This window comes from Dama dama, chromosome X (genome assembly GCF_033118175.1).
Source record: "Dama dama isolate Ldn47 chromosome X, ASM3311817v1, whole genome shotgun sequence".
NCBI classification, from domain to species: Eukaryota; Metazoa; Chordata; class Mammalia; order Artiodactyla; family Cervidae; genus Dama; species Dama dama.
The window spans coordinates 163,082,930-163,109,989 of record NC_083714.1 but is presented as its reverse complement, the minus strand read 5'-3'; the positions used below and the strand labels follow the sequence as shown (position 1 = coordinate 163,109,989).

The following is a 27,060-nucleotide window of genomic DNA, read 5'->3' as shown; positions in this document are numbered from 1 at the left end:
TATTGGAAGAAAGTGAAGAGGAACTAAAGAGTCTCTGAGTGAGGGTGAGAGAGGAGAATGAAAAAGCACATTTGAAACACAGCATTCAACAAACAAACACCATGGCATCTGGTTCCATTACTTCATGTCAAATAGAAAGGGGAACGTGTGGAAACAGTGACAGATTTTATTTTCATGGGCTCCAAAACCACTGCAGATGGTGACTACAGCCATGAATTTAAGAGATGCTTACTCCATGGAAGTAAAGGTAGGTGAATTTAGACAGTGCAGTTCAAGGCATAGATGTTGCTTTGCTGACAACAAACCATAGTGTCAAACCTATGATTTTTCCAGTAGTCATGTATGGATGTGAGAGCAAAAAGATCATATGATGATCACATCATAAAGAAGGCTCAGCACCAAGGAATTGATTCTTTTGAACTGTGGTGCTCAAGAAGACTCTTGAAGTCCCTTGAACTGCAAGAAGATCAAACCAGTCAATCGTAAAGGAAACCAACCACGAGTATTCATTGAAAGGACTAATGGTGAAGCTGAAACTCCAATACTTTGGCCACCTGATGTGAAGAGCTGACTCATTTGAAAATTCCCTGATGCTGAGAAAGATTGAAGGCAGGAGGAGAAGGAGAAGAAAGAGGATGAGATAGTGGGATGGCATCACTGACTCAATGGACATGAGTTTGGGTAAACTCCAGGAGTTTGTGATGGACAGGGAGGCCTGGTGTGCTGCAGTCCGTGGGGTCGCAAAGAGTCGGAAATGACTGAGTGACTGAACTGACACTGAGATGGTTCTCACAGGAAATTTACAAGAGTCTTGTGAACTGGCATCTCAAGGTTCTGCCTTGAGTTTGTACAGTGGGGTCGATCACTTTTTTAAAACATTCTTAAGACATCTAAATCTGACCAAGGTTTGGTGGATGTACTTGAATCCAAGGAAACTATCCTGAGTTCAATCATAAAGGCAGCTTGTGTTCAAACCAATGGGGGTGCTGGCTAAGATTTATTCCCTTAGGTCCTCTATGAGGTGCTCTAAGGACCATTCCTAATTTTAAGTGGCTGAAGAGGTACCTGTTTGATGAAAATTTGAATATATCCAATGTGATGACAACCTTTGCCTAAACGAAGGCACACGAAGTATTGGCATAGTTGCAAATGCAATGACTGCAAAGAAGTAAAACTTATGCCTGAAATATTTCCCCATACTTTTGTGGATCATTTCTAACACGTGATGATTTTTAAATTATGCTCTCATATACTTCAGCTCAGTTCATTTGCTCAGCCATACATGACTCTTTGCAACCCCATGGACTGCAGCACGCCAGGCTTCCCTGTCCACCACCAACTCCCGGAGCTTGCGCAAACTTGTGTCCATTGAGTCAGTGATGCCATCCAACCATGTCACCTTCTGTCATCCCCTTCTCTTCCTGCCTTCAATCTTTCCATGCATCATTACTCCCATATTATTTTTTCCTTTGTTTGAGTTATGAATGCTTCCACTGTTCTTGTTTCTTTTGTTGTTGTAATACCTTTCAGCTGGAGTTTTACAGCGCAAACAACAAGGGAGGAAACAGAATAGTTTGCCGTCTCACACAGGTCTCTTTCAGGAGCGAACCCCCAGGAGGGCTTGGTGGGGTGTGGTGTCTCTCATCAAGCACAGCACAAACAGCGACCTTGTCGGTGACCTGAAACCCAGAAGACAGATTGACTCTGTGTACCATGACCTTCGCAGACAATTCAGTAATGCAGCCATGCCCACCTTGGTGAAATCATGGTCAAGAACAGGTGGTCACTGATAATCTGAAGACATGCATTGTCAGGCTTAATTTATTCCAAGGCGGTCCAAGGTTCATGGACTCATGGTCAGTTTGGGCGTATTGTACATATTTTGGGGGTTATGAGATGGTGAAGTTGTGTCAGCTGCTATTTTTTTTTTTTTCCTCCTTCTCAAGCAGACTGATGATTTTCAGTATTTTAGACACTGAAGAAAGGTGTTTTCATGTCTCAGGAACACAGTTGGGCAGTTTTACATTCCATCTCGCTGAGTGATTGCAGAAAGGTGTGACAGAGGCCAGGAGAGGCAGAATGGAAGTAGACAGTTTAGAGGTGACATGCAGTAGGTCAGAGCTGCTTCTTGTCCAGACACGTGGGGCAGAGTGGTCGGGCAGGCAGAGAGGAGGGGCAGGGCTGCAGGTGGGGACGGAGCTCACTGCCTGCATGTCCCAGCAGGTGAACTGTCTTCAGAACAACAGACACAGCAGCGGGCTCTGTCATACCCCAGACTGAGCGGGCAGAGGAGACAGAGTAATTAATGTAAAGTGTTTTGAAGGTTGCCAGGAAGAGGCTTAGGCACTCAGGGACACAAGCTTATGAATGGTAGGCTGATTTTGGTCCAGAGAAATCAATGCCATGGCTGGGATAACAGGAATACAAAGGATTTTAGAACTTCTGTTTGGTAATATCCTCATGCTGTTGAAAACGCTGTTGGGGACTTCCCCGGTGATCCTGTGGTTAAGAATCGGCCGGCCAACGCAGGACTCATGGATTGGATCCCTGGCCCGGGACGACTTTGCGTGCCATAGGGCACAAAGCCCATGTGCCACAGCTACTGAGGTGATGCTCTAGAGCCAGCGAGCAGCAATGACACAGCCCACACCTCCTAGAGTCTCTACTCGACCAAAGAGAAGCCACTGCAACGAGAAGCCAGTGTACCCCACCTGGAGAGCGGTCCCCAGGTCCAGACAAGTAGAGAAAGCCTGCAGACAGTGAGGAACATTCAGAGTAGCAAAAAATTAACTTAAATTAGATAAATTTTAAAAATATCCATCTATTGGTTTCACTAGGACACAGGTTCTAGAATGTTTCTTACTAAGGCAGCAATGAGTGATTGGTTAACTGTAGGAAACCTGAAAATGAGGGGCGGCCTTGCCTGCTTTTCTTCCTGTTGTAACCACCATAGCATTCAGGGCACCTGTGGAGCGAGGCATCCATCAATACCACACATGCCGTTCGTAATGCCTCCAGTCTGTCACAATACATCTAACTGACAACAAATGAATGCGGGATTGTACATATGTATCTCTTCTCTCTCTCACAGATGCGGGTCAAAACGAAGTTAAAATTCTTTACTTATCATATAACGCTATAATAGGATATGTTCACAATGTGGCTGAAGATGGAAAAGAGACAGACTTGGTTGGGATAATCGGTATGTATGGCATGCTAAATTTCCCATTGCCTCTGTCACACCACATGTCCATGTCAGAACTTTCATTCAGAAAATCACGAGGTGTTGGCAATATTCACTATTCACTGTGCAAGGTCTTCGTATTCATGTTCACTGACCTAAGTATCCTGGAAGGTAATCTAGTAAGAATCAGAGGCCAAAAGTAATTTTCAAACATTTGAAAATAATCTCTACTCATTGATATTTAAAATAATTATTTTTATAGAGTATTTTAAAAAAATACATCAACTAAGCTCAAGCCATGGCTATAATGAGGCTGGCCTGAATGACATCACTTTATATCAGTTTTCTCATGCATTATAACCCCTGGAACAGAAACTTGTAAAGTATCTTCGTCCTGTTCAATTATCACAATGCACTCTTCTTGTGAACAGTGACATGACCCCAAATGACCACAAGAAGCACTGCAGTGCATGTACCATTGAGATAATAGATGTCAGTTTCAGGAAAGGTACAGTGTAGAATTGTTGGCTAAAGAGTAAACTGTCCCCCAAGTGGTGTGTGATGGGGTTAATGTGTCTCCACAATGGGAAAACCCTGTTTCCTGTTAAATCTGTCCAGTACAAGACAGGAATCCAGGTACAGGTCCTGGGAAGTTAAAAAGAAGCAAGTCAGTTGCCTACAGAGATGGCTTGAGTCTCAAGTTCTTGCAACTCCTGCAAGTCTTAGGGGGTCCTGCTGCTGATGCTGGCAGGATTTAGTTACAGAGTTAGAGGGAAACTAATTCTTAGGACAGTAGATATCTGCAACATGGGACATGGAAACTGTTTGAGTCTCTCTTAAATTATACAGGTGGAGATCAGATTGGCACATTCAATTCCTTGTTCTGTATATTCAGAGATTTTGTGTGTTCTCCTTTTTGCATGGTGATTTTCAGGCAAACGTGACAAGATTTCAGACACAGACTATCAGAAGTTCAAAAAGGAGACGACTGATAGAGGGATTCCAGAAGAAAATATTGTGAATTTCATTGATAATGGTAATGAAATTACACTTTTTTTCTGACTATATCTTTCACCTGGTATGTAAATATCAGGAAACAAATGAATTTATTTAAAATTTCTTTTTCCATAAGTAATCTCATGTAAAGTGGTGGTTGATGGTGGTTTAGTCTCTGAGTCATATCTGACTCTTGTCAGTCCATGGACTGTAGCCCGACAGACTCCTCTGTCCATCGGATTTTCCAGGAAAGAGTACTGGAGTGGGTTGCCATTTCCTTCTCGAGGCAAACATTCAGACCCAGGGATGGAACCTGGGTCTCCTGTACTGCAGGCAGATTCTTTATTGACTGAGCTATCAGGGAAGCTCCTCTTATAAAATACATTGATTAGAAAAGAAAAGAAATCTTAAAAATACTGGAGAATGGTCATAATCAGAGGCTCTTTGATTTCTCCCATTTTGTTTCTCCACAGATGACTGTCCAGAAGAGTGAATAAAATTGAGTTCAACATTTTTGTAAGTATACATAATTTGTTATTTATGGTGCCCCACCAGATAAATCTAAAAAGATACATTGTTATTTTAGGCCTAATGCCCAACAAGTGGCTTCAGTTGTGTCAGACTCTGCACAACCCCCATGGGCTGTAGCCCACCAGGTTCCTCTGTCCATGGGATTCTCCAGGTAAGAATACTAGAGTTGGTTGCCATTTCCTTCCCCAGGGGATCTTCTCAATCTGGGGATTGAACAAACCTTTCTACATTGCCTGTATCAGCAGGCGGATTTTTGTTTGTTGGTTTGTTTGTTTTCTTACCACTAGCACTTATTTCATAGATGCCAAACATTGCACGTAACAATTATTTGTCCTGATAACTTGCATTCTAGCACTAGAGTGCCTTGTCTATTCTGTTCAGTAATTTCTCTTATCTTGAGACGTATGAAATTAGAGATTGTTTGCTTGATTATTGCTGAGCAGCTGTGGTGAGAGAGCCTTATCCTGCAGGAATCTTGCAGAGCAGTCATCAGAGAGAAGCAGGAATCCCCACACGCTGGTGGAAACAACTTAGTGTTTCCATCAGTCCTGACCTGATAGTTGTCCACACACACCTGTCCTCCAGAAACACCAGGATTAAAGAGTGTGCACAGCTTCTCAAGACCAGTGTTTCCTCTCACATGATTCTGACAGAATTTAAATGCTTTCCAACCACACTGTCTGAAATATGCATTTCAATCATATTCCTTCTTAGAAGGTAATTTCTGTTACTGGGATCTTTAAGGTTTTAAAAGTAGGACAGCCTCATAAAACAACACTGATCTCGGCTAAAGTGTGGCTTTAATTTCCTGTTGAGAAAAAAAAAAAAAAAATGAAAGAAAAAAGGCATAGAAAAACACCAGCTTGCAGATGAGTATGATAAGAAATAATGATACAAATATTCAATGGAATATTACTCAACCATAACAAAAGACTGAAATCATGCCATTTGCAGCAACGTGGTTGGGCCTATGGATTGTCATACTAAGTGAAGCAAGTCAGAAAGAAAAAGACAATTGCAATATGTATCACTTATATATGGAATGAAAAATAAGAGATGGGGGAGGTTATTTACAGAACAGAAACAGACTCACAGATGTGGAGAACAGATGCTGTTGCTAAGGGGAAAGGATTTGGGAAAGATAGACTGGGAGTTTGGGTCAGCTGAGGCAAACTGTTATAAACAGCATGGATAGAGAACAAAGTCCAACTGCATAGCACAGGGGACTAAATGCAATTTTCTGTAAAAACCTAAATTGGAAAAGAATCTGAGAAACAATTCATATTAATATATGTATGTATACATGAATCAGGCTCTAGTACCCCTGTAATTAATACATCATTAATCACCTGTATCCCAAAATTAAATTTAAAAAAAATTAATTCTTGAAGACCCAATAGATAAAATCTGTGGAATTAGGAGAAGAATGAAACTCAACCACATTGACAGTAAACCACATTTAGATTAACATCACCATGAGCATGCCTTCTTAAATCATTACACGTCAAATCAACCCCAAATGGAAAATCTCCCACCATATGTACATTCTGGGGAATCTTCCACAGGGAGCCTGCCATCTCAGAGATGTGGAGTATCGACGTTCACCAGGATTCTGTCCACTGGATCCCCTTCCAGCTCCTGTACCCTGGACAGCCTGCTGCCTGAGGTTCAACCCTGTCAGCCATCACACAGTCACCTCTACTAAACTTTTGACCCTGTTTTATTCATCTGCAGAGTCACTGAGACCAGTCACATCCTCTTCTGCATGGAACCAAGATCAACGACACAAAGATGACTTTCCTGCTTCCTGATTAACAAGATCCTTCTCGCTTCACATACACACTTTCTTTCCTGTCTCATTTCTCCTGACCACTGGTCATGTGCTGTCTGGTGGTATTTGGTTTCTGAAGGCTTAAATAAATTGATTTAATATCTGCCCTGCAAATGTGTGGCTGTGCAAAAGTCACTTGATTTCAAACACACAATTTTAAATATCCAGGAAATGTGAGAGCCGCTCAGTCATGTCCAACTCCTCATGACCCCACGGACTATTTAGTCCATGGAATTCTCCAGACCAGAATACTGGAATTGGTAGCCTTTCTCTTTTCCAGGGAATGTTCCCAACCCAGGGACTGATCCCAGGTCTTCATCATTTCAAGTGGATTCTTTACCAGCTACTAGGGAAGCCCCAGGAAATGGTGCCTTTAATAGGACAAGTGTTCATCAGAAGTAATTCTGATGAGGATTCGATAGAGATGCCCTCAGGTGTACAGGAGAGAGGGAGAAAAAAGGCCAAACAACCATGGGACAGGAGACAGGGGACAGGATCTCCCCTGTCCTTTTAGATGAAATTAAGACTACACACCTCTTGGATGCAATTCAACTACCCAAAGAAGTGGCAGTAATACCCTGCTGGGGCCATCAAAAGGATGATTCTGACATAACAGAGGGGAAAAGAAGAGCCCACCGACAAACAAGAGAGACAGCCACCCTGTCTGTTAATATTCATGCTCCCTTTCTGTGGGGCTTCCCACCTGACTCAGTTGGTAAAGAAGCTGCCCATAATTCAGGACACTACCTGCAGTGTAGGAGACCTGGGTTGGATCCCTGGGATGGGAAGATCCCCTGAGAAGGAAATGGTAACCCAGTCCAGGATTCTTGCCTGGAGAATCCCATGAACAGAGGAGCCTGGCAGGCTAAAGTCATTGGGGTTTTGAGTTGGACATGACTGAGTGACTAAACCACCACCTCCTGTGGGACAGGATTCACACTGATATAAAACCCCATTATTCCCCTGAGGATCTTTGACATTCCCTGTCTGTTGGAGATATTTTATTCCCCTCTGGATTGCTTCAAACAGATGGGAAACTTATGTTACCCTCCAATGGCTCATGCAAAGTTCTTAAAACATGACATCAAACATCCAATTTGGGAATTGAAAACACTTCCCAAGTTGCTTCATGTCTCTTAAAAGAAAAGGGATTAAGAAAAACTAGAAGTCAAATTGTCAAGGGATGTAAAAAATGTTTCTTAGTTTCAGAAGACTAAGATCATGACATCTTGTCCCATCACTTCATGGCAAATAGATGGGGAAACAGTGGAAACAGTGCCTGACTTTAGTTCTTTGGGCTCCAAAATCACTGCAGATGATGACTGCAGCCATGAAATTAAAAAACGCTTACTCCTTAGAAGGAAAGTTAAGACCAATCTAGACAGCATATTAAAAAGCAGAGACATTACTTTGTCAAAAAAGGTCCGTCTAGACAAGACTATGGTTTTTCCAGTAGTCATGTATGGATGGGAGAGTTGGACTGTAAATAAAGCTGAGCACTGAAGAATTGATGCTTTTGAACTGTTGTGTTGGAGAAGACACTTGAGAGTCCGTTGGACTACAAAGAGATCCAAGCAGTCCATTCTAAAGGAGATCAATCCTGAGTGTTCATTGGAAGGACTGATGTTGAAGCTGAAACTCCAGTCCTTTGGCCACCTGATTCGAAGAGCTGACTCATTTGAAAAGACCCTGATGCTGGCAAAGATTGAGGGCAGTAGGAGAAGGGGATGACAGAGGATGAGATGGTTGGATGGCATCACCGACTCAATGGACATGAATTTGAGTAATCTCTGACAGTTGGTGATGGACAGGAAGGCCTGGCATGCTGTGGTCCATGGGGTCGCAAAGAGTCAGACACTACTGAACAACTTTACTGAACTGAACTGTAAAATACATCTAAAGAATAATCCTCATGACAGCCAATCAGCTCCTCCAGGTTTACAACATACAGAAAAGTGTCCTGGAGAAGACTGGCAGATAGATTTCAGCCATATGCCTCAAGGCAAGAGACACCAATACCTACTGGTTTGTGTTGATAACTTTACTGGCTGGATAGAGGCTTTCCCTTGTAGAACAGAACAGGCAAATGAAGTAATTGAAATTTTAATACATGAGGTCACTCCTTGCTTTGGTCTACTTAGAAAAATTCCAAGTGACAATGGCCCAGCCTTTCAGACTGCAATAATGCAATGAGTCTTTCAGGCCCTAGGAATTGAGTTTCACTTACATCATCCTTAGAATCTCAATCTTCAGGCAAGGTAGAAAAAGCCCATGATATAATCAACAGACATTTATGAAAACTATCACAAGAAACTCACCTTCCATGTATTTCACTACTCCCTTTAGCTGTAGTAAGAAATACTTCACAGTCAATAGGACTCAGCCCTTTTGAGATGTTATATGGAAGGCCATTTGTCACAAATGGCTGACTTCTAGATCAAGATACAGTTGAACTAACAACATTTGTCACTAAGTAACTTCTTTAAAAGATAGCTACAATCTTTAAAAGATGTGATCGCACAACAAAAAGAAAATAAAAAGTCCTAATATAATCCTGGGGACTTGGTATTAGGAAAGGCCATTCCTAACAATAGTCCCACCTCAACCCCCACGTGGTTGGGATCCTATTCTGTTGTTCTCCCTTCACCAGGCACTGTTAAGGTTACACGTATAGACACCTGGAATCATCACACATGGATAAAGTCTTGGAATCCTTCAAGAAAAAAATCACAAGGACCATCCAACACCCCCGGAGCAGAAATCACAAGAGAATTCTCAGTGGTCAATACACCCTCTTGGAAAGATCAAAAGGACTGTTGAAGAAAGGCCCAGCTAAGTGACTCTTCTATCACAACATGCACAGACACATAATACTCTGTTTTGTTCTTCTTAATGCAATAATGCCCTCTCAAGTCCCTTTAGATTGGACACAGAAAGTTTTCATTTTATGGGCACATTCTCATGCGATGTTTGAAAATCGATCTGATGGTTGAGTCTGTGGAGTTCTACCATTAACCTCCATTCATGGACCGCCCTGGTTAATGTCACCCTTAGATGGATCTGATTTTCAAAAGGTATGTCATTTTATGCTTCCCTGCTGGCTCAGATGGTAAAGAACCTGCCTGCAATGAGGGAGACCTGGGTTTGATTCCCTGGGTTGGGAAGATCCCCTGGAGGAGAACGTGGAGACCCACTCCAGTATTCTTGCCTGGAGAATCCCTACGGAGAGAGGAACCTGATGGGCTACAGTCCACTGTGTCGCAGAGTCAGACATGGCTGAGTGACTAAGCATATGTCATTTTGTCCAAGAAGATAAAGATCAAACCAAAATTTTAAATGTCCTTAACATGAGTTTATTGACTTGGTATAATACTATTAATGCATTGGGTCACAATCTACATTTTTATTATGATCAAACAGAAAGAGATGTCTATAGCTAATATATAAAAGAAGCAAGCAATACTAGCTATGCCTGCAAGGGAACCAAAACCACACAACAAACTGCCCAACAAATACACCAAACCCGGGAACAGTATGTGTGGATAACCCCAGAAAAGGGGCAATTGGTAAAAACAGCTCCCATTTGTTGGAAACAGAGTAATCATACCAAATTATATCCTGACAGTACTAAACCTTCAGGATTCTCGTCAAAGTCTTTATGTAAGCCAACAATAACAGTAAATCATATGAACTCAGCAGATTCAGTCATATTGCAAGGGACTGATTGGGTCAAAAGTCCGGGCATATGATTTTTAGCCCCAAATGGAACCCACTGGATATGTGGGATCAATCTTTGGCCCCAGTTATCCCCAGGATGGACTGCAAAATGTACCCTGGGATTATTGTTTGCACATAGTCAAATTTTAAATGAATTACCTCATAATCCAATCAATTTCCCTATACAACAGGTGAGATGGACACCATCTGTGTTCCACTGGTATGACTACCTGGCTGCAATATTTGTGCCATCACTTGGCACCGCTGACATAATATTCAGAGAAGAAGCCTTGACTAATTTGACAAGACAAGCTTCAAATGATAATATGATGGAGACTGCAGCCTTCAATTCCAGACAAGCTTTAATGTGCTAAGCTGTATGCCAAAATGGAAAGGCATTAGATATATTAATGGCAGCACAGGGAGGAACTTGTGCCACAATTCATACAGAGCGTTGTGTATATATAGCTGATTACTCACAAAATGTGTCTGATTCTCTTCAAGATCTGAAAAGTAATGTCCAGGCAATGGCCGATTCCACTCCTCATTTTGGGACTGCCCTATGGAACTGGATATCAATTTCCACCTGGTGGAAACCCCTGGTCCGCGTAGGAAGCCTTTGCTCTTATTGCTGTTTGGCCCTTGTGTTCTAAATTCTCTCTCTGTAATATCTCACAAAGAAACTATCAAACTCCAAATGGTTATGGAAATGGCGCCTAAGAGGACATACTGAGATACACTAGATCGTCCCACAGGTGGAGACCCAACCATCATCTGCTGACAATGTCCCCACAGGCTCAAAGACATGAGATTGGTCTTCATCCCTTTTCCCATAATGGCAGTTAGAATTTCCATCTCTAGAGGGGGTGGTTTGAGGTAGAAATTGCTAGGCAGTCAGTGTAGGACTCTGAGACTTCGGTCTTGTTTTCAATAAACACCTTGATCCATTAGCCTAAAGTTTTACCCTTTGTCCAGAATTGCTGGAACGTGTCCTTCAGTTCAGCTCAATTCAGTCACTCAGTCATGTCCGACTCTTTGTGACCCCATGAACCGCAGCATGCCAGTCCTCCCTGTCCATCACCAACTCCCGGAGTCCACCCAAACCTATGTCCATCGAGTCGGTGATGCCATCCAACCATCTCATCCTCTGTCGTCCTCTTCTCCTGCTGCCCTCAATCTTTCCCAGCATCAGGGTCTTTCCAATGAGTCAACACTTCGCATAAGGTAGCCAAAGTACTGGAGTTTCAGTATGAGGTAGCCAAAGTACTGGAGTTTCAGCTTCAGCATCAGTCCTTCCAATGAACACCCAGGACTGATCTCCTTCAGAACGGACTGGTTGGATCTCCTTGCAGTCCAAGGGACTCTCAACAGTCTTCTCCAACACCACAGTCCAAAAGCATCAATTCTTTGGTGCTCAGTTTTCTTTATAGTCCAACTCTCACATCCATATATGACCACTGGAAAAATCATAGCCTTGACCAGATGGACCTTTTAATGTGTCCTTGGTCTGATCAATTATCAGCAGTCAGATCCAGGGAAGGGCAGTAATTAACTTCTGTTCCATATGCCTGAGGGAAAAAACAACTGGTGCCCATTAATTTTTAGTGGATATATCTGATCCATTGTAAAATGGCCAGGGGCCATGAGAAAGGGTGGCAATGTAATCCAAGGACCAAGAGAGGCCATAAAAGTATTAAGCATCTTGACCTCTAAACTGATTGGTTAAAAACGACGCATTTTAAGGACAGGGACCAGCCAGACAGATACCGATTAAGAATATAAAAATTGCTGTAAGTCCGCCTTTGGGGGATTCTTTACCCCCTCTCAGTGTCTATGCTGAGAGCCTTGTACTTTCCTTCTCTTTAATAAAACCTATTTGCGTGCTACTGTGAGTGTTTGCATGTTCATGAAGCTCAGTCCTCAGTTCCACAAACAAGAGCACGGATTTCCATTTCATAGAGCCTGTGGAAGGAATTGAGCAACTCTGGCCAGGGTTGCTCTCTGGTGTGTTCCAGGCTCCATAACCCAATGTGCTCAAGTACCTTGCATACAAGCAGGTGAGGGCTCTCCTTTCTTATTCTTTCTTTAAGCTAAAAACCAGGCTAATCAACATTGTGCGGGCTCGGGTCAGGCACTTCAAAGACATTATGGCATCTGCTGCTTGACAGCTCCCGTGACAGGATAAGGGGAACACAGAATTGACCAGACCACTAGTGTCTACCCCAAGCAAGACAATTTCCAGGCAATCAGACTCATGTTGGTTCATGCAAAACGCCAAGCCCACTTCCCCCTGGTGCCCCCCTTCCAGTCAGGACCACATGGTGGATCACTCAAACCATTTTTCTGTTACCTTCACTACTTTCCCTCTTCTATCTGGATTGATTGACAGGAGCCTAGGTGTTACCTGTGAGCCTTCCCAAGAGGCCCTGTAGCCTGAGCTAAATGAGGAAAAATAAAACTTTCCAGCATAGCTAAATAGGTACGTCAGTAGACATCAAATACTTTCAAAAAGAAAAACAACACCGTCTTTGCTTTACAGAGTCTTCATAGCAAAAGAAGTCTAGCCCCCAAAATCCATCTACCATTCCCCATACCACTCCTGTTTATCTTAAGAGGCTTGTAAAAATTAAACGAGGGGATAATAAAGTCATCCTAGGAAGAACTCAGGCTTCCCTGATAGCTCAGTTGGTAAAGAATCCACCTGCAATGCAGGAGACACCGGTTCAATTCCTGAGTCAGGAAGATCCTCTGGAGAAGGGGTAGGCTACCCACTCCAGTATTCTTGGGCTTCCATTGTGGCTCAGCTGGTAAAGAATCCGCCTGTAATGCAGGAGACCTGGGTTCAATCCCTGGGTTAGGATGATCCCCTGGAGAAGGGAAAGGCTACCCACTCCAGTATTCTAGCCCAGAGAATCCCATGGACTGTATAGTCCATGGGGTTGCAAAAAGTTGGACATGACTGAGCAACTTTCACTTCACTTCACTTCAGGAAGAATTCACCTATATTTTTGAGATGAAAAAGTCCTGTAGGTCTTCTCAGCAACACTCATCTGTTCTGCCTTTCTAACACACACATTTGAGAGTGTACACACTCTCAAATTACAAATGTAATTTAGAAGTTGGCATGCCCAAGGTAATTAGAAACTTCTTTTCCTGCAAATATCCAGTCACCTAGCCAAGTGACCTTGATTTATTCCATTTGTCAGAAATCCAAATTTAATCCAACTTCCTTTGCACACTGATGGCTTTTCCTATTGATCAACCTGATTTAGGACTGATGATAGCTCAGCTGGCAAAGAATCTACCTTCAATTGGGAGACTTGGGGTTGATTGCTGGGTTGGAAAGATCCCCCCTGGAGGAGGGCATGGCAGCCCACTTCATTATTCTTACCTGGAGAATCCCTGTGGACAGAGGATCCTGGCAGGCAAAATGATGGCTTTTCTATGGCTCAACCTGACTGAAGATAGAAATCTTGAAATGAGAATTAAGGTCTCTCCTTGTATGTCTGTATCTTTGTCTTTGGATAAAGTTGCTGCAGTAGATTTGTAAAACAATTCTATTTAATTTGCTCTAACAAAAATAAGCCCTTACAGAGTGGCAAACCAAACTATTCTAACAGAGGAACCTGTGTACTGAGTTGTGTTCAACACTTTGAGACCTGATGGACTATAGCCTGCCAGGTTCCTCAGGCCATGGGATTTCCCAAGCAAGAATACTGGAGTGGGTTGCCATTACCTCCTCCAGGGTATCTTCCTGATCAAGGGATTGAACCCCATCTCCTATGTCTCCTGCATTGGCAGGCAGGCACTTTCCCAGTCGAGCCACCAGGGAAGCCTGAATTATTCTAAATAGAAGAGACATTAAGATAAGTGAAATTGAGGCTCACAGGAACTGAGAAATGTTCAATATTAAGCTAGTACCTGGTATTAATATTTAAGTTGAATGATCTAAGTAATGTACACATTTCTTGAGCCACCAACATTAAACGTAATATTAGGTAGAATACATTTATTGTGCCTAGGTTTAACATAAGCTAAATAAGATCTTACTATATCTGTTACAAATTTGTTAGCAAGGAAAGTAAGTCAATGTGAAAAAACTTTTGAGGAAAGAGTGTAAATGATATTGAGTTTTCAGTGAACTTTTAGAAAGAATTATGTGTTTTAGGATCTATCCAGACATTCTACAACTTGAAATTTAAATCTGTGCTAAAATAAATTAAGTTATGAATGATTTGTATAAAATGGACTCCCAAAGGATTTTGTTCCTAATCAATCAAAAATGACTAAGATTAAAAAAAAAAAAAACAACTTTTTTTTGAGTCAATGAACATTTAAAGTAAGCTGAGGCAAAAGCATAAATTTGGTTTCTCTCATAAAAAGCTCAGTTTTCTGAAGACACTATGTTGCCTTTGATAATAGAGTTTATGTTTATTTACATTTTTAAACGATCTGTTTGGTATTTGCCTTTGAAATCTTTTATTGTCACCTTGCCTAGTAAATAACTAAGTAAATAGCTTAATAAGTAAATAACTATTTTTCACAGTGACCTTTGATTCTCTTGTGTTTTAAATTTTTTGTGTGTGAAATTCTTTTGATAAAATTTCTCAAATCAAAATACCTCTATCTAAATTTGGAATGTTTCAAAATGTCCCTAAAACACCCCAAAGGAAGATATTAAGCTAATTAGTTTCACTTGGTGTGGAAAACTACATGGGAAATGTTGTCAGATGAGTAATAAACCTTGCTATATCATAAATGATATAGATATTGTGGAGATTATATGGAGTTCCTGAAAATCTGGTATGTTCTGGTAGAATATTATTAATCATAATTCTAGTTATTATCTGAAAGTGTTATATATCACAAAAATAACACGTTGCTTTGACAATTACATTGTAATCACATTTAAAGTTTTCATCTTTGTTGTGCAAAAGCTTTTAAGTTTAATTAGGTCCCATTTGTTTATTTTTGCTTTTATTTCCAATATTCTGGGATGTAGGTCATAGAGGATCTTGCTGTGATTTATGTCAGAGAGTGTTTTGCTTATGTTCTCCTCTAGGAGTTTTATAGTTTCTGGTCTTACATTTAGATCTTTAATCCATCTTGAGTTTATTTTTGTTTATGGTGTTAGAAAGTGTTCTAGTTTCTTTCTTTTACAAGTGGCTGACCAGTTTCCCCAGCACCACTTGTTAAAGAGGTTGTCTTTTTTCCACTGTATATTCTTGCCTCCTCTGTTGAAGATAAGGTGTCCATAGGTACATGGATTTATCTCTGGACTTTCTATTCTGTTCCATTGATCTATATTTCTGTCTTTGTTCCAGTACCATACTGTCTTGATGACTGTGGCTTTGTAGTATAGTCTGAAGTCAGGCAGGTTGATTCCTCCAGTTCCATTCTTCTTTCTCAAGATTACTTTGGCTATTTGAGGTTTTTTGTATTTCCATAAAAATTGTGAAATTATTTGTTCTAGTTCTGTGAAGAATACTATTGGTAAAAACAAAGGAAAATATAAGCAAGGTGAAAAGACATCTTTCAGAATGGGAGAAAATAATAGCAAATGAAGAAACAGTCAAAGGATTAATTTCAAAAATATACAAGCAACTCCTGCAGCTCAATTCCAGAAAAATAAATAACCCCCCCCCCCAAAAAAAAGAAAGAATTCTAATGGGAAAACTGAAGGCTTCATAAAACTGCTAACATAAACAATTGTACATAGAACCGAGTGAACTAGTACATATGGTTATAATTTTTATGATTTGAATCTAAAAAAAAATTACTGGTTTAAATCTGTTTTCCAGATTTAAGAAAAACCTTCTCCTTAAACTAATTTTGACTTACAGTAACTTGGTATGTTACATCATATGTGAGTACAATTAAAACATTTATCTTTTGCTGTCTACAAAGCTGATCCTGCCAGTAATAGGCTTGTCTCAAAGATTAAGCCATGCATCAATGTGAATGGCCAGTATGATGAATCTGCCTATAACTCATTAACTCAGTTATGTGCCCTTGGGTTGCTTGATTATTGCAACTGGATTACAAGTAGCTCATCCAATCATTGTTTAAATGTCTTCTTTGTTTTCAAATCGTGTTTTGTGTCTCTCTGATGAACCACGTCATCTTTGATGTTGCTAGCTTCGTAACTCATGTCCTGTCTCATTTACAGGATTTTTGTCTCTTGCAGTTACTAATGTGTAATCAAGCCTGCAAATAAAACTTCTATGGCTAAACACTTTGAGAAAATCACATTTATAACATGAAATAGTCATAACAGTGTGATTCTATATATGGAAAGAAGCAATAAGGAAAAGTTTCCCCTACATTAGCATTAGCCAGAATCCAGAGAATTTTTAATTATTGATGGGGCTTCATCCAAAACTTAATGCCTGGAGCGGCACATGGAGAATTTTTGCCTGAACTGGACAGAGACTCCCGGTGCCGTGGGACAAGAGTTGATCATGAAATGTCTCCCAAATATCGGTCACATTCACGACCAAGAGGGCAAGACCCGAGAAATGGAACCAGCAGTTGCAGCCCTCCAACATGAGCTGGTCAGACTAGAAGAGGTGAATACCTGCCATCTAGGAGTCATCAGGCTACAGCCACTCCCTACGGTGAACCCTGAAGAAATGCTGAGAATATACGATTACAGGACCACAGAGAGCTGAGGTGCATACCAAGGAAATATTTGTGATGAGCTCTGACTCTTGCCTCTTCCATACATGGAAAAGTGCTAAATTCCTTAACTTAAAATGCCTCCTGCACTTCAAGTTCAGTATTTCTAGGTCTACAGGTGTAAAGTAGACACTTTCCAAAGAGGAACAAAAAGAAATGAAATCTCATATGAAACATGAAACTCTGGCACTGATGGCAGACACTCAAGAGAAAGATCCATCTGACAAAGCAGAATGGTCGTTGCCCTTTTCTTCCACACGATTATGGAGTGGGCTTTGACAGTGGGGAATTCTCTTTGAGAACAACCAATTCTGACTCCGTGTTGGCACTGTTTCTTTGACTTGCTTTTCATTATTGCTGCTATCATAATCATACATAATGGCCTGCCTCAGATGACCTTACCCCTCTGCGCTAATGGTAAACTAAAGTGCTTTAGTTCAGCTCACAGGCAGATAATCTGACCCTGCCTACCTCTGAAAGGAAGAGATGAACACACTGCTTTCAAAGGCTGGCCCTTCCAGGAGATGTTTTGCAAGACTGAAGACCCTTTTTACTTGACTTCCTCACTGTCTCCAGTTCTCTATTCTGCCTTTTCACTTTGGTTCCTCATTGCTTCTCTCCTTCTGGCTCTATATAAGAACCGGTCATCCAGACCCTGACAAGACAGTTACTTTGGGACATTAGTCTGCCATCTTTTTGGTCAGCCTGCTTTTTGAATAAAGTTGTATACCTTGCCTCAACACCTTGTCTCTTGGATTCATTGGCCTGTTGGTAACACAACTAGAGTTTGTGCACCAGAACTAAAGACCTCCCCATAATGAAACTAAGACCTGATTTGGACAAATAAATGAGTAAATACATAAACATTTAAAACAAATCTTTGTGGTAATACAAGTTACATATGCAATTATTTCCTTTAAAGAAAAAAAACTGGACTTGTGATTTATTAGCTCAGCTTAAATGCTAACTACATTGCACACTGCACATGAATTCTAGATGGAAGCTGAAGCATTTAGTAGCCAAGGTCAATAGCATGCTTGCACTGTTTAGATAGGAGTGTGCAATCGAAAATGTAAAAGCAGTGGTTACAGAGAAAACAGACAAGTAAAACAAAATTAATTAACTGGGAGAGACAGGTTTCAAAGTTCAGTTCAGTTCAGTTCAGTTGCTCAGTCATGTCTTACTCTTTGCGACCCCATGGACTGCAGCACACCAGGCCTCCCTGTCCATCACCAACACACACAGGTTACTCAAACTCATGTTTTATTGAGTTGGTGATGCCAGCCAACCACCTCATCCTCTGTTGTACCCTCTCCTCCCGCCTTCAATCTTTCCCAGCATCAGGGTTTTTTCAAATGAGTTAGTTCTTCACTTCAGATGGCCAAAATATTGGAATTTCAGCTTCAGCATCAGTCCTTCCAATGAATATTCAGGACTGATTTCCTTTAGGATGGACTGGTTTGATCTCCTTGCAGTCCAAGGGACTCTCAAGAGTCTTCTCCAACACCACAGTTCAAAAGCATCAATTCTTCAGGGCTCAGCTTTCTTTATAGTCCAACTCTCACATCCATATATGACAACTGAAAAACCATAGCCTTGACTAAATGGAACTTTGTTGGCAAAGTAATGTCTCTGCTTTTTAATATTTTGTCTAGGTTTGTCATAGGAGCTGGTCAGAGGAGTTGGTCCAAGGAGTAAGTGTCTTATAATTCTATGGCTGCAGTCACAATCTGCATTGATTTTGGAGCACTAAAAAGTAAAGTCTGCTACTGTTTCCACTATTTCCCAATCTATTTGCCATGAAATGATGGGACCAGATGCCATGATCTTAGTTTTCTGCATGTTGAGCTTTTAGCCAACTTTTTCATGCTCCTCTTTCACTTTCATCAAGAGGCTCTTTAGTTCCTCTTCACATTCGGCCATAAGGGTGGTGGTCATCAGTATATCTGAGGTAATTGATATTTCTCCCGGCAATCTTGATTCCAGGTTTTGCTTCATCCAGCCCAGTGTTTCTCATGATGTACTATGCATAGAAGTTAAATAAGCAGGGTGATAATATATAGCCTTGATGTACTCCTTTCCTATTTGGAACCAGTCAGTCATTCCATGTCCAGTTCTAAGTGTTGCTTCCTGACCTGCATACAGATTTCTCAAGCGGTGGGTCAGGTGATCTGATATTCTCAACTATTTAAAAATTTTCCACAGTTTGTTGTAATCCACACAAAGGCTTTGGCATAGTCAATAAAGCAGAAATAGATATTTTTCTGGGACTCTCTTCATTTTCTGATGATCCAGTGGATGTTGGCAATTTGATCTCTGGTTCCTCTGCCTTTTCTAAAACCAGCTTGAACATCTGGAAGTTCATAGTTCACCAATTTTTGAAGTCTGGCTGGAGAATTTTGAGCACTACTTTGATAGTGTGTGAGATGAGTGCAATTGTGCAGTAGTTTGAGCATTCTTTGGCATTGGTTTTCTTTGGGATTGGAGTGAAAACTGACCTTTTCCAGTCCTGTGGCCACTGCTGAGTTTTTCAAATTTGCTGGCATATTGAGTGCAGCACTTTCACAGCATCATCTTTTAGGACTTGAAATAGCTGAACTGGAATTCCATTACCTCCACTAGCTTTGAAGCCTTATGAAGTCCTTACAATATGAAAAGGCCTCAAAGTTCAGTCAGTTCAGTTCAGTTCAGTTCAGTTCAGTTCAGTCGCTCAGTCGTGTACGACTCTGCAACCCCATGAACCACAGCACACCAGGCCTCCCTGTCCATCACCAACTCCCAGAGTTTACCCAAACTCATGTTCATTGAGTTGGTGATGCCATCTAACCACCTCATTCTCTGTCGTCCCCTTCTCCTCCTACTTTCAATCTTTCCCAACATCAAGGTCTTTTCATATGAGTCAGTTCTTCGCATCAGGTGGCCAAAGTATTGGAGTTTCAGCTTCAACATCAGTCCTTCCAGTGAACACCCAGGATTGATTTCCTTTAGGATGGACTGGTTGGATCTCCTTACAGTCTCAAGAGTCTTCTCCAACACCACAGTTCAAAAGCACCAATTCTTCGGTGCTCAGCTTTCTTTAGAGTCCAACTTTGACATCCGTACATGACCACTGGAAAAAACATAGCCTTGACTAGATGGACCTTTGTTGACAAAGTAATGTCTCTGCTTTTTAATATGCTGTCTAGGTTGGCCATAACTTTCATTCCAAGGGGTAATATTCTTTTAATTTCATAGCTGTAATCAACATCTACAATGATTTTAGAGCCCCCTAAAATAAAGTCAGCCACTGTTTTCGAAGTTACAGAAACCTAAATTAATTTGAGAAGGAGACACAAAGAAGATGTACCAGGCATAGCTTAGCATTATTTTAGGGGGGTTACAAGAGAAATATTTGTGTGAGATAGTTCTCTTTTTATTTATCATTAGGTTATTTATCAGGAGTTATGTATGAATGTGACAGTTGGACTACAAAGAAAGCTGAGCAACAAAAAACTGATGTTTTTGAACTGTGGTGTTGGAGAAGACTCTTGAGAGTCCCTTGGACTGCAAGGAGATGAAACCAGTCCAGCCTAAAAGAAATCAGTCCTGAATATCCATTGCAAGGATTGATGTTGAAGCTGAAACTCCAATACTTTGGCCACTTGATGTGAAGAACTGACTCTTTGGAAAAGATCCTGATGCTGGGAAAGATTGAAGGTGGAAGGAGAGGGGACAACAGAGGATGAGATGGTTGGATGTCATCACTGGACATGAGTTTGAGTAAACCCTGGGAGTCGGTGATTTACAGGGAAGCCTGGCATGCTACAGTCCATGGTGCCGCAGAATCAGACACGACTGAGCGACTGAAATGAGAAGAAAGTGAAGTCACTCAGTCGTGTCTGACTCTGTGCGAACCCATGGACTGAAGCCTACCAGGCTCTTCCATCCATGGGATTCTTCAGGCAAGAATACTGGAGTGGGTTGCTATTTCCTTCTCCATGGGTCTTCCTGACCCAGGGATTGAACCCAGGCCTCCCACATTGCAGGTGATGCTTTGCCTTCTGAGCTACCAGGGAAGCAACTACCTGTTTTCTGACCACTACTAATGAAAAAGCAAAAGAGTTCCAGAAAAACATCTATTTCTGCTTTATTGACTATGCCAAATCCTTCGACTGTGTGGATCACAATAAACTGTGGAAAATTCTGAAAGAGATGGGAATATCAGACCACCTGACCTGCCTCTTGAGAAACCTGTATGCAGGTCAGGAAGCAACAGTTAGAACTGGACATGGAACAACAGGCTGGCTCCAAATAGGAACCATAGTATGTCAAGGCTGTATATTGTCACCCTGTTTATTTAACTTCTAAGAAGAATACATCATGAGAAACGCTGGGCTGGAAGAAGCACAAGCTGGAATCAAGATTGCCAGGAGAAACATAAACAACCTCAGATATGCAGATGACCACCACCCTTATGGCAGAAAGTGAAGAGGAACTAAAAACCTTGTTAATGAAAGTGTAAGAGGAGAGTGAAAAAGTTGACTTAAAGCTCAACATTTAGAAAACTAAGATCATGGCATCTGGTCCCATCACTTCATGGGAAATAGATGGGGAGACAGTGGAAACTGTGTCAGACTTTATTTTTGGGGGCTCAAAAATCACTGCAGATGGTGATTGCAGCCATGAAATTAAAAGGTGCTTGCTCCTTGGAAGGAAATTTATGACCAACCTAGATAGCATATTAAAAAGCAGAGACATTACTTTGCCAACAAAGGTCTGTCTGGTCAGGGCTATGGTTTTTCCAGTGGTCATGTATGGATGTGAGAGTTGGACTGTGAGGAAAGCTGAGTGCCAAAAAATTGAATCTTTTGAACTATGGTGTTGGAGAAGACTCTTGAGAGTCCCTTGGACTGCAAGGAGATCCAACCAGTCCATTCTAAAGGAGATCAGTCCTGGGTGTTTATTGGAAGGACTGATGCTGAAGCTGAAAGTCCAGTACTTTGGCCACCTCATGTGAAGAGTTGACTCCTTGGAAAAGACCCTGATACTGGGAAGGATTGGAGGCAGGAGGAGAAGGGGACGACAGAGGATGAGATGGCTGGATGGCATCACCGACTCTATGGGCATGAGTTTGAGTAAGCTACAGGAGTTGGTGATGGACAGGGAGGCCTGGCATGCTGCAGTTCATGGGGTCGCAAAGAGTCGGACCCGACCGAGCGACTGAACTGAACTGAACTGAACTGAACTGAATAAACTAGTTTATATTAAAGGCCATATGACTTCCCTCTGGTACAAAACAGTATTTTTTTTTTTTGCATGAATTATCTTATGAATGTCAGTTTTATTCTTTTTTAGTTTATTTTTTAATAGGAGAATTACTTTACAATGTTTTCTTGGTTTATGTTATAATACAATACAAATCAGCTATGATGAAACATACATCACCTCTCTTGTGAGCCCCCTCACCTCACTCCATCCCACCATTCTTGGTCATCATAAAATACCTCACTGGGCTCCCTCATTTACTGTAACTTCTCACCAGCTACCTGTTACTTGCAGGGAAGGAATTGAGACACAGAAATACAGAACAAACTTGACAACACAGTGAGGGAAGGACAGAATGATATGAATGGAAGACAACAGGATTATCACAAATATTGCAATAAACTCTTAGAGTAACTGATGTTTAAATTCCCCTTTATTGGAAGATAATAAGGCCTTCCTAAGATGGGATGGTGTTAGGATACATTCTCAAGGACACATGTTGGTGGGAACCCCAAAGAAAAACTTGAAAATGCTCGAAGTACAGAGGTAGAGATGGAAGGGTGATGATGGGAGAATAAAGGGTGTTAGCTGGGATCACATTCCTGCTTGAAATTATTTGATTCAGGGACTTTCCTGGTGGTCCAGCAGTTATGATTCTGCACTTTCACTGCACTGGGTACAGGTTCTACAGGTTCTATTCCTGGTTGGAGAACTAAGAATCTATATGCTTCTTGGTGCAGCCAAAATTAACAAACAGCCCCCCCCCTCCCCAAAAAAAAGGCAAATTATTATCTGGATCAAAGACCAAAGAGAGGAAATCAATTCATCATATTTTGAGAATTGAAACTCTTCTATCACACAGATTTCACAGCCAAAACTGCAATAGGATATTATACAGAGGAATGTGCTAATAAAAGAGAAAAATGTGATATTGCAACTGGAAGAAAAGAAGGAAGAGAAAACAAAAAGTAATACTGAAGTTCCATGTGAGCCCTGAGGGAAAGGATCAACTGAAGATGTGACCTGAAGATATTCTTGACAGAAGCTCTCCTCAAAGGTTTGATTTCACTTGAGTAGAAAGATTCTGAGCTCTGATTTGTCCCGGAAGTAGCCAGTCCTGGGTCAGCTCTCAAGGGGTTTTCTCTTAGCTGACTTGATAATCCTGAAACTCACTGCTTCTTCATTTCTACACTCAGAAAAAAAAAAAAAATTAATCTTTTAATGTATTCATTTGATGAATTATGATCAATGAAGATGAACATAAGTAAAAATTTGATTAAAGAATATGCAAAACAGATTCTATTGTCCTTTAAGTGGCCTTGAAAATAACTAGAACTATTGAGTGAGGTAATAAATTTTCTCCATTCAAAATTCTAAATATTATGAGAACTACTGTCCCAATTTTCTGCTTGCCCAGAGAAACAACTGAGTCAGTGAGTAAATACTACATTAGAGATTAGATAGGTAAAGGGTGTCTGGAAAGGAAGTAAAGAAAATAAATTGTTGACATGCCTTTTTCAGACGAGGTTAAGGGGCAATTGAGCGGGTCGTCCTCCCAGTTATAAGGAGGAAAGAGCCTGCTTTGGTGCAGGAAGAGGTGATAAACGCTTTGTGCCCATGTGCTCCTCACCTCAGAAATAGGAGACTTTCCAAGGGTCTCTTAAGAAACAGATTTTCATTGACTAACCCACACAATCGATCTTTACTTTTAGATAATAAATTTTAAATGCTCTCCTCCATGTTAAGGAAACAATATAGGAGAGGGAGACAACTTCTATGTACCCTGGATAGCTTATTCCATTTTTGGTCTCAGGACAAAAATAAATATTTCTAACTTTGAAAGATCACGTGTACCAAGATTTCTCACTTACTTAGTCAAAAGTCCACATCTACATCAGCTCTCTTAGAACAAACCTCATTATTAAAATTCCAGAATGCCAGAAAAGCTTATCCCTGCCAACCAGGATACCAAAGATGACATCCGTGTACCTTTGGTCATATAAGGAACAAACATTGGCTCATGACCAATACCAACAGATGTTGGTTAAAAAAGTGACAGGAATCTCACATCCCCTCTGACAACTGGGACACCTTCAGCTTCTACAGAAGAAGAGCCAGCAAGATGAAGCTTCTGCTGTTCAGTCTTGGCCTTGGTCTGCTTTATGCAGGTCAAGGTGAAGCTCAGCTATTTCTCAAACCGGTACCAGGGGTGGTGCAAGCTGGGAGGATGCCTTGGGGTATATGTGCATGTCCCTTTTGGGGTTTGGTCATGTGGATTCTTAAGTCTAGTTACCTCCCTGCCACTCAAAATCACTCTATTCACTGGCTCTATACCTGCTGTGTATGGTCTTCACATCATCTCTACCATCTATTAACTGGCCTTCATGCATGTTCACTGCTCTTGTAAAAGAGAAGGAAGATCAAACAGCTGTTGACTGTAGCTCTTGGATTTGACAAGACAGCTCAAGCTATCTCAGTAATACTGCAATTCCTTCCTTTACTTGACGGGAGTTTTCACATGATTTTATACCTAGGCTGTGTTCATAAAGATAGGTAACTTCTGTCCAAGTAGAAGGATAAGGAAACTCCTGAGGGATGATGTCGGGTAGAATTAACACAGATGGACTAGATTCTTTTTTTTAAAAAAATTAATTCATTTATTTTAATTGGAGGCTAATTGCTTTACAATATTGTAGTGGTTTTTGCCATACATTGACCTTAATCTGCCACGGGTGTACGTGTGGTCCCCATCCTGAAGCCCTCTCGCACCTCCCTCCCCATCCCATCACCCAGGGTTATCCCAGTGCACCAGCCCTGAGCACCCTGTCTCATGCATCAAACCTGGACTGGCGATCTATGTCACATGTGGACTAAAGTCTTAATAGGAATTTTGATTTCAGTTTTCAGGAGAATGGAGAACCCTTTACATCGCATCCAGTAATATTGAGAAGATCACTGAGGATGGGCCATTTCACATTTATGCACGTTACATTCAGTTTAATGCAGACAACACAGTAGACATCGACTTTTATATCAAGTAAGTAAAAACAACCTAGAAGGAAGACACATATAAATCTCCGAGCTGAGGGAGGGTGTGGCTTCCCCATCAGCAGGAAACTCTCTAAATGATGTTGAAGCAAGGCACCCTGAGTTGTGGGCCTGAGCAGGGTCTCTGAGCTGGGGCCTGGAAGGCAGATTCCTTGTGAGCCTCCAAGGAATGTCCTGGAGCCTTTGATTAGAGAGAGAGGTCCCAGAAGCTCCACTGGAATCAACTCATTAAAGGAAAGATGGACACAGCAGTGGAAGAGGCGCGTGTGCTTTAATCCCACAGTCCCCACCAAGGGCTTGACCCCTTCCTGCAGAATTTGTAAGAGACGGTTTCCACTGAGTCCAGAAGCTGAGGGCAGGGGGAGGGTACACAGTGAGCTTTCCTCTGCAGGGTTTCCTCATGGGATGTTTCATTACCACTGAACTTACAAAACCGGTGACCATCCCAAATGAGCTTCCCGGGTGGTACTAGAGGTAAAGAATGCACCTGCTAATGCAGGTGATATGAGGCATGAGCTTGATCCCTGGGTTGGGAAGATCCCCTGGAAGAGGACATGGCAACCCACTCCAGCATTCTTGCCTGGAGAATCCTGTGGACAGAGGAGTCTGGAAGGCTACAGTCCATGGGGTCACAAAGAGTGGACACAGCTGAGGTATGGAGCACACACATTGTCCTAAGTACCATTCATGGAATGTCCATTACACTGCAGTTGGTTCATTGAGAGCATGCAAGTATGGCAGAAACCAACACAAGTTTGCTGGGCACTTATTCTCCATGAAAAGAATGCAAACTTAGATATGTATTTTGAGGAATACAAACATCAAGAAAAAGACAACTAAAAGTTTTATGCTTAGAGATATTGGTATATATATATATATATATATATATATAACTGCTTATATATTATATAAGTATATATTTCATAGTATGGAATGCATGTTGATCATTCAGGCATTTCTGACTCTTTGTGACTCCATAGGCAGTGTAGCCCCCAGGCTACTCTGTCCATAGAATTCTCCAGGAAAGAATCCTGGAGTGGGTGGTCATTCCATTGTCCAGGGAATCTTCCGGACACAGGTATTGAACTCAGGTCTCCTGCATTGCAGGCAGATTCTTTATCGTCTGAGCCAGGAGAGTATACATACAACCAAATTACAACCACACATACAGAAACAGGCTTACACACACACACACACACACACACACACACACACACGCACACACGTTCTATACCAGAAGACACACTTGTCTCTTTTCACTAATTTTTTAAAAGAAAACTTATTATTGCCCTATGCTGTTTTTACAGTTATTGTGCCCTCTGTTTAAGTTTTCATGTGGCCACCCTTTCTGAAATCAATCTTTACTGAAGTGTATTCATGTGGAATTATCTGCACCTTTGTGGAGGGCACAGTTCAATGAGCTTTCACATGTGCATAAGTGTTTCACCATCCCCACAGTCAAAATATAAAACTCTGGGCTTCCCTGCTGGCTCAGTGGTTAAGAATCCACCTGTCCACGCAGGAGACAAGGGTTCAGTCCCTGGTCTGGGAAGATCCCACATACTGGGGAGAATCCATGTGTGTGTGCCACAACTACTGAACCTGTGTTTTAGAATACATGCTCCACAACAATAAAACCACCGCATTGAGAGGCCCAGGCACCGCAACTATAGAGTAGCCCTTGTTTCCACAACTAGAGTAGCAATGATGGCCCAGCACAGAAAAAAAAAATAAACATTTTTTTAAAGGTCTAAAATTTCTCCATCATTGTTGCTTTTCTTCACTTATCATTAAATGTCTACCCCCTTCGGGCAGCAGGCAAGAACTAATT

The 27,060-nt window shown here is 41.4% G+C and overlaps 1 protein-coding gene across 1 annotated transcript in view; it reads left to right on the top strand.

The window, feature by feature from the left end:
- LOC133052990 (nuclear autoantigenic sperm protein-like) overlaps positions 1-27,060 on the top strand; it is a 121,896-nt gene that overhangs the window by 3,975 nt on the left and 90,861 nt on the right. Inside the window, 2 exon segments of the mRNA XM_061137743.1 lie at positions 3,092-3,202; positions 4,119-4,220. Coding sequence (XP_060993726.1) covers positions 3,092-3,202; positions 4,119-4,220 — 213 coding nt within the window.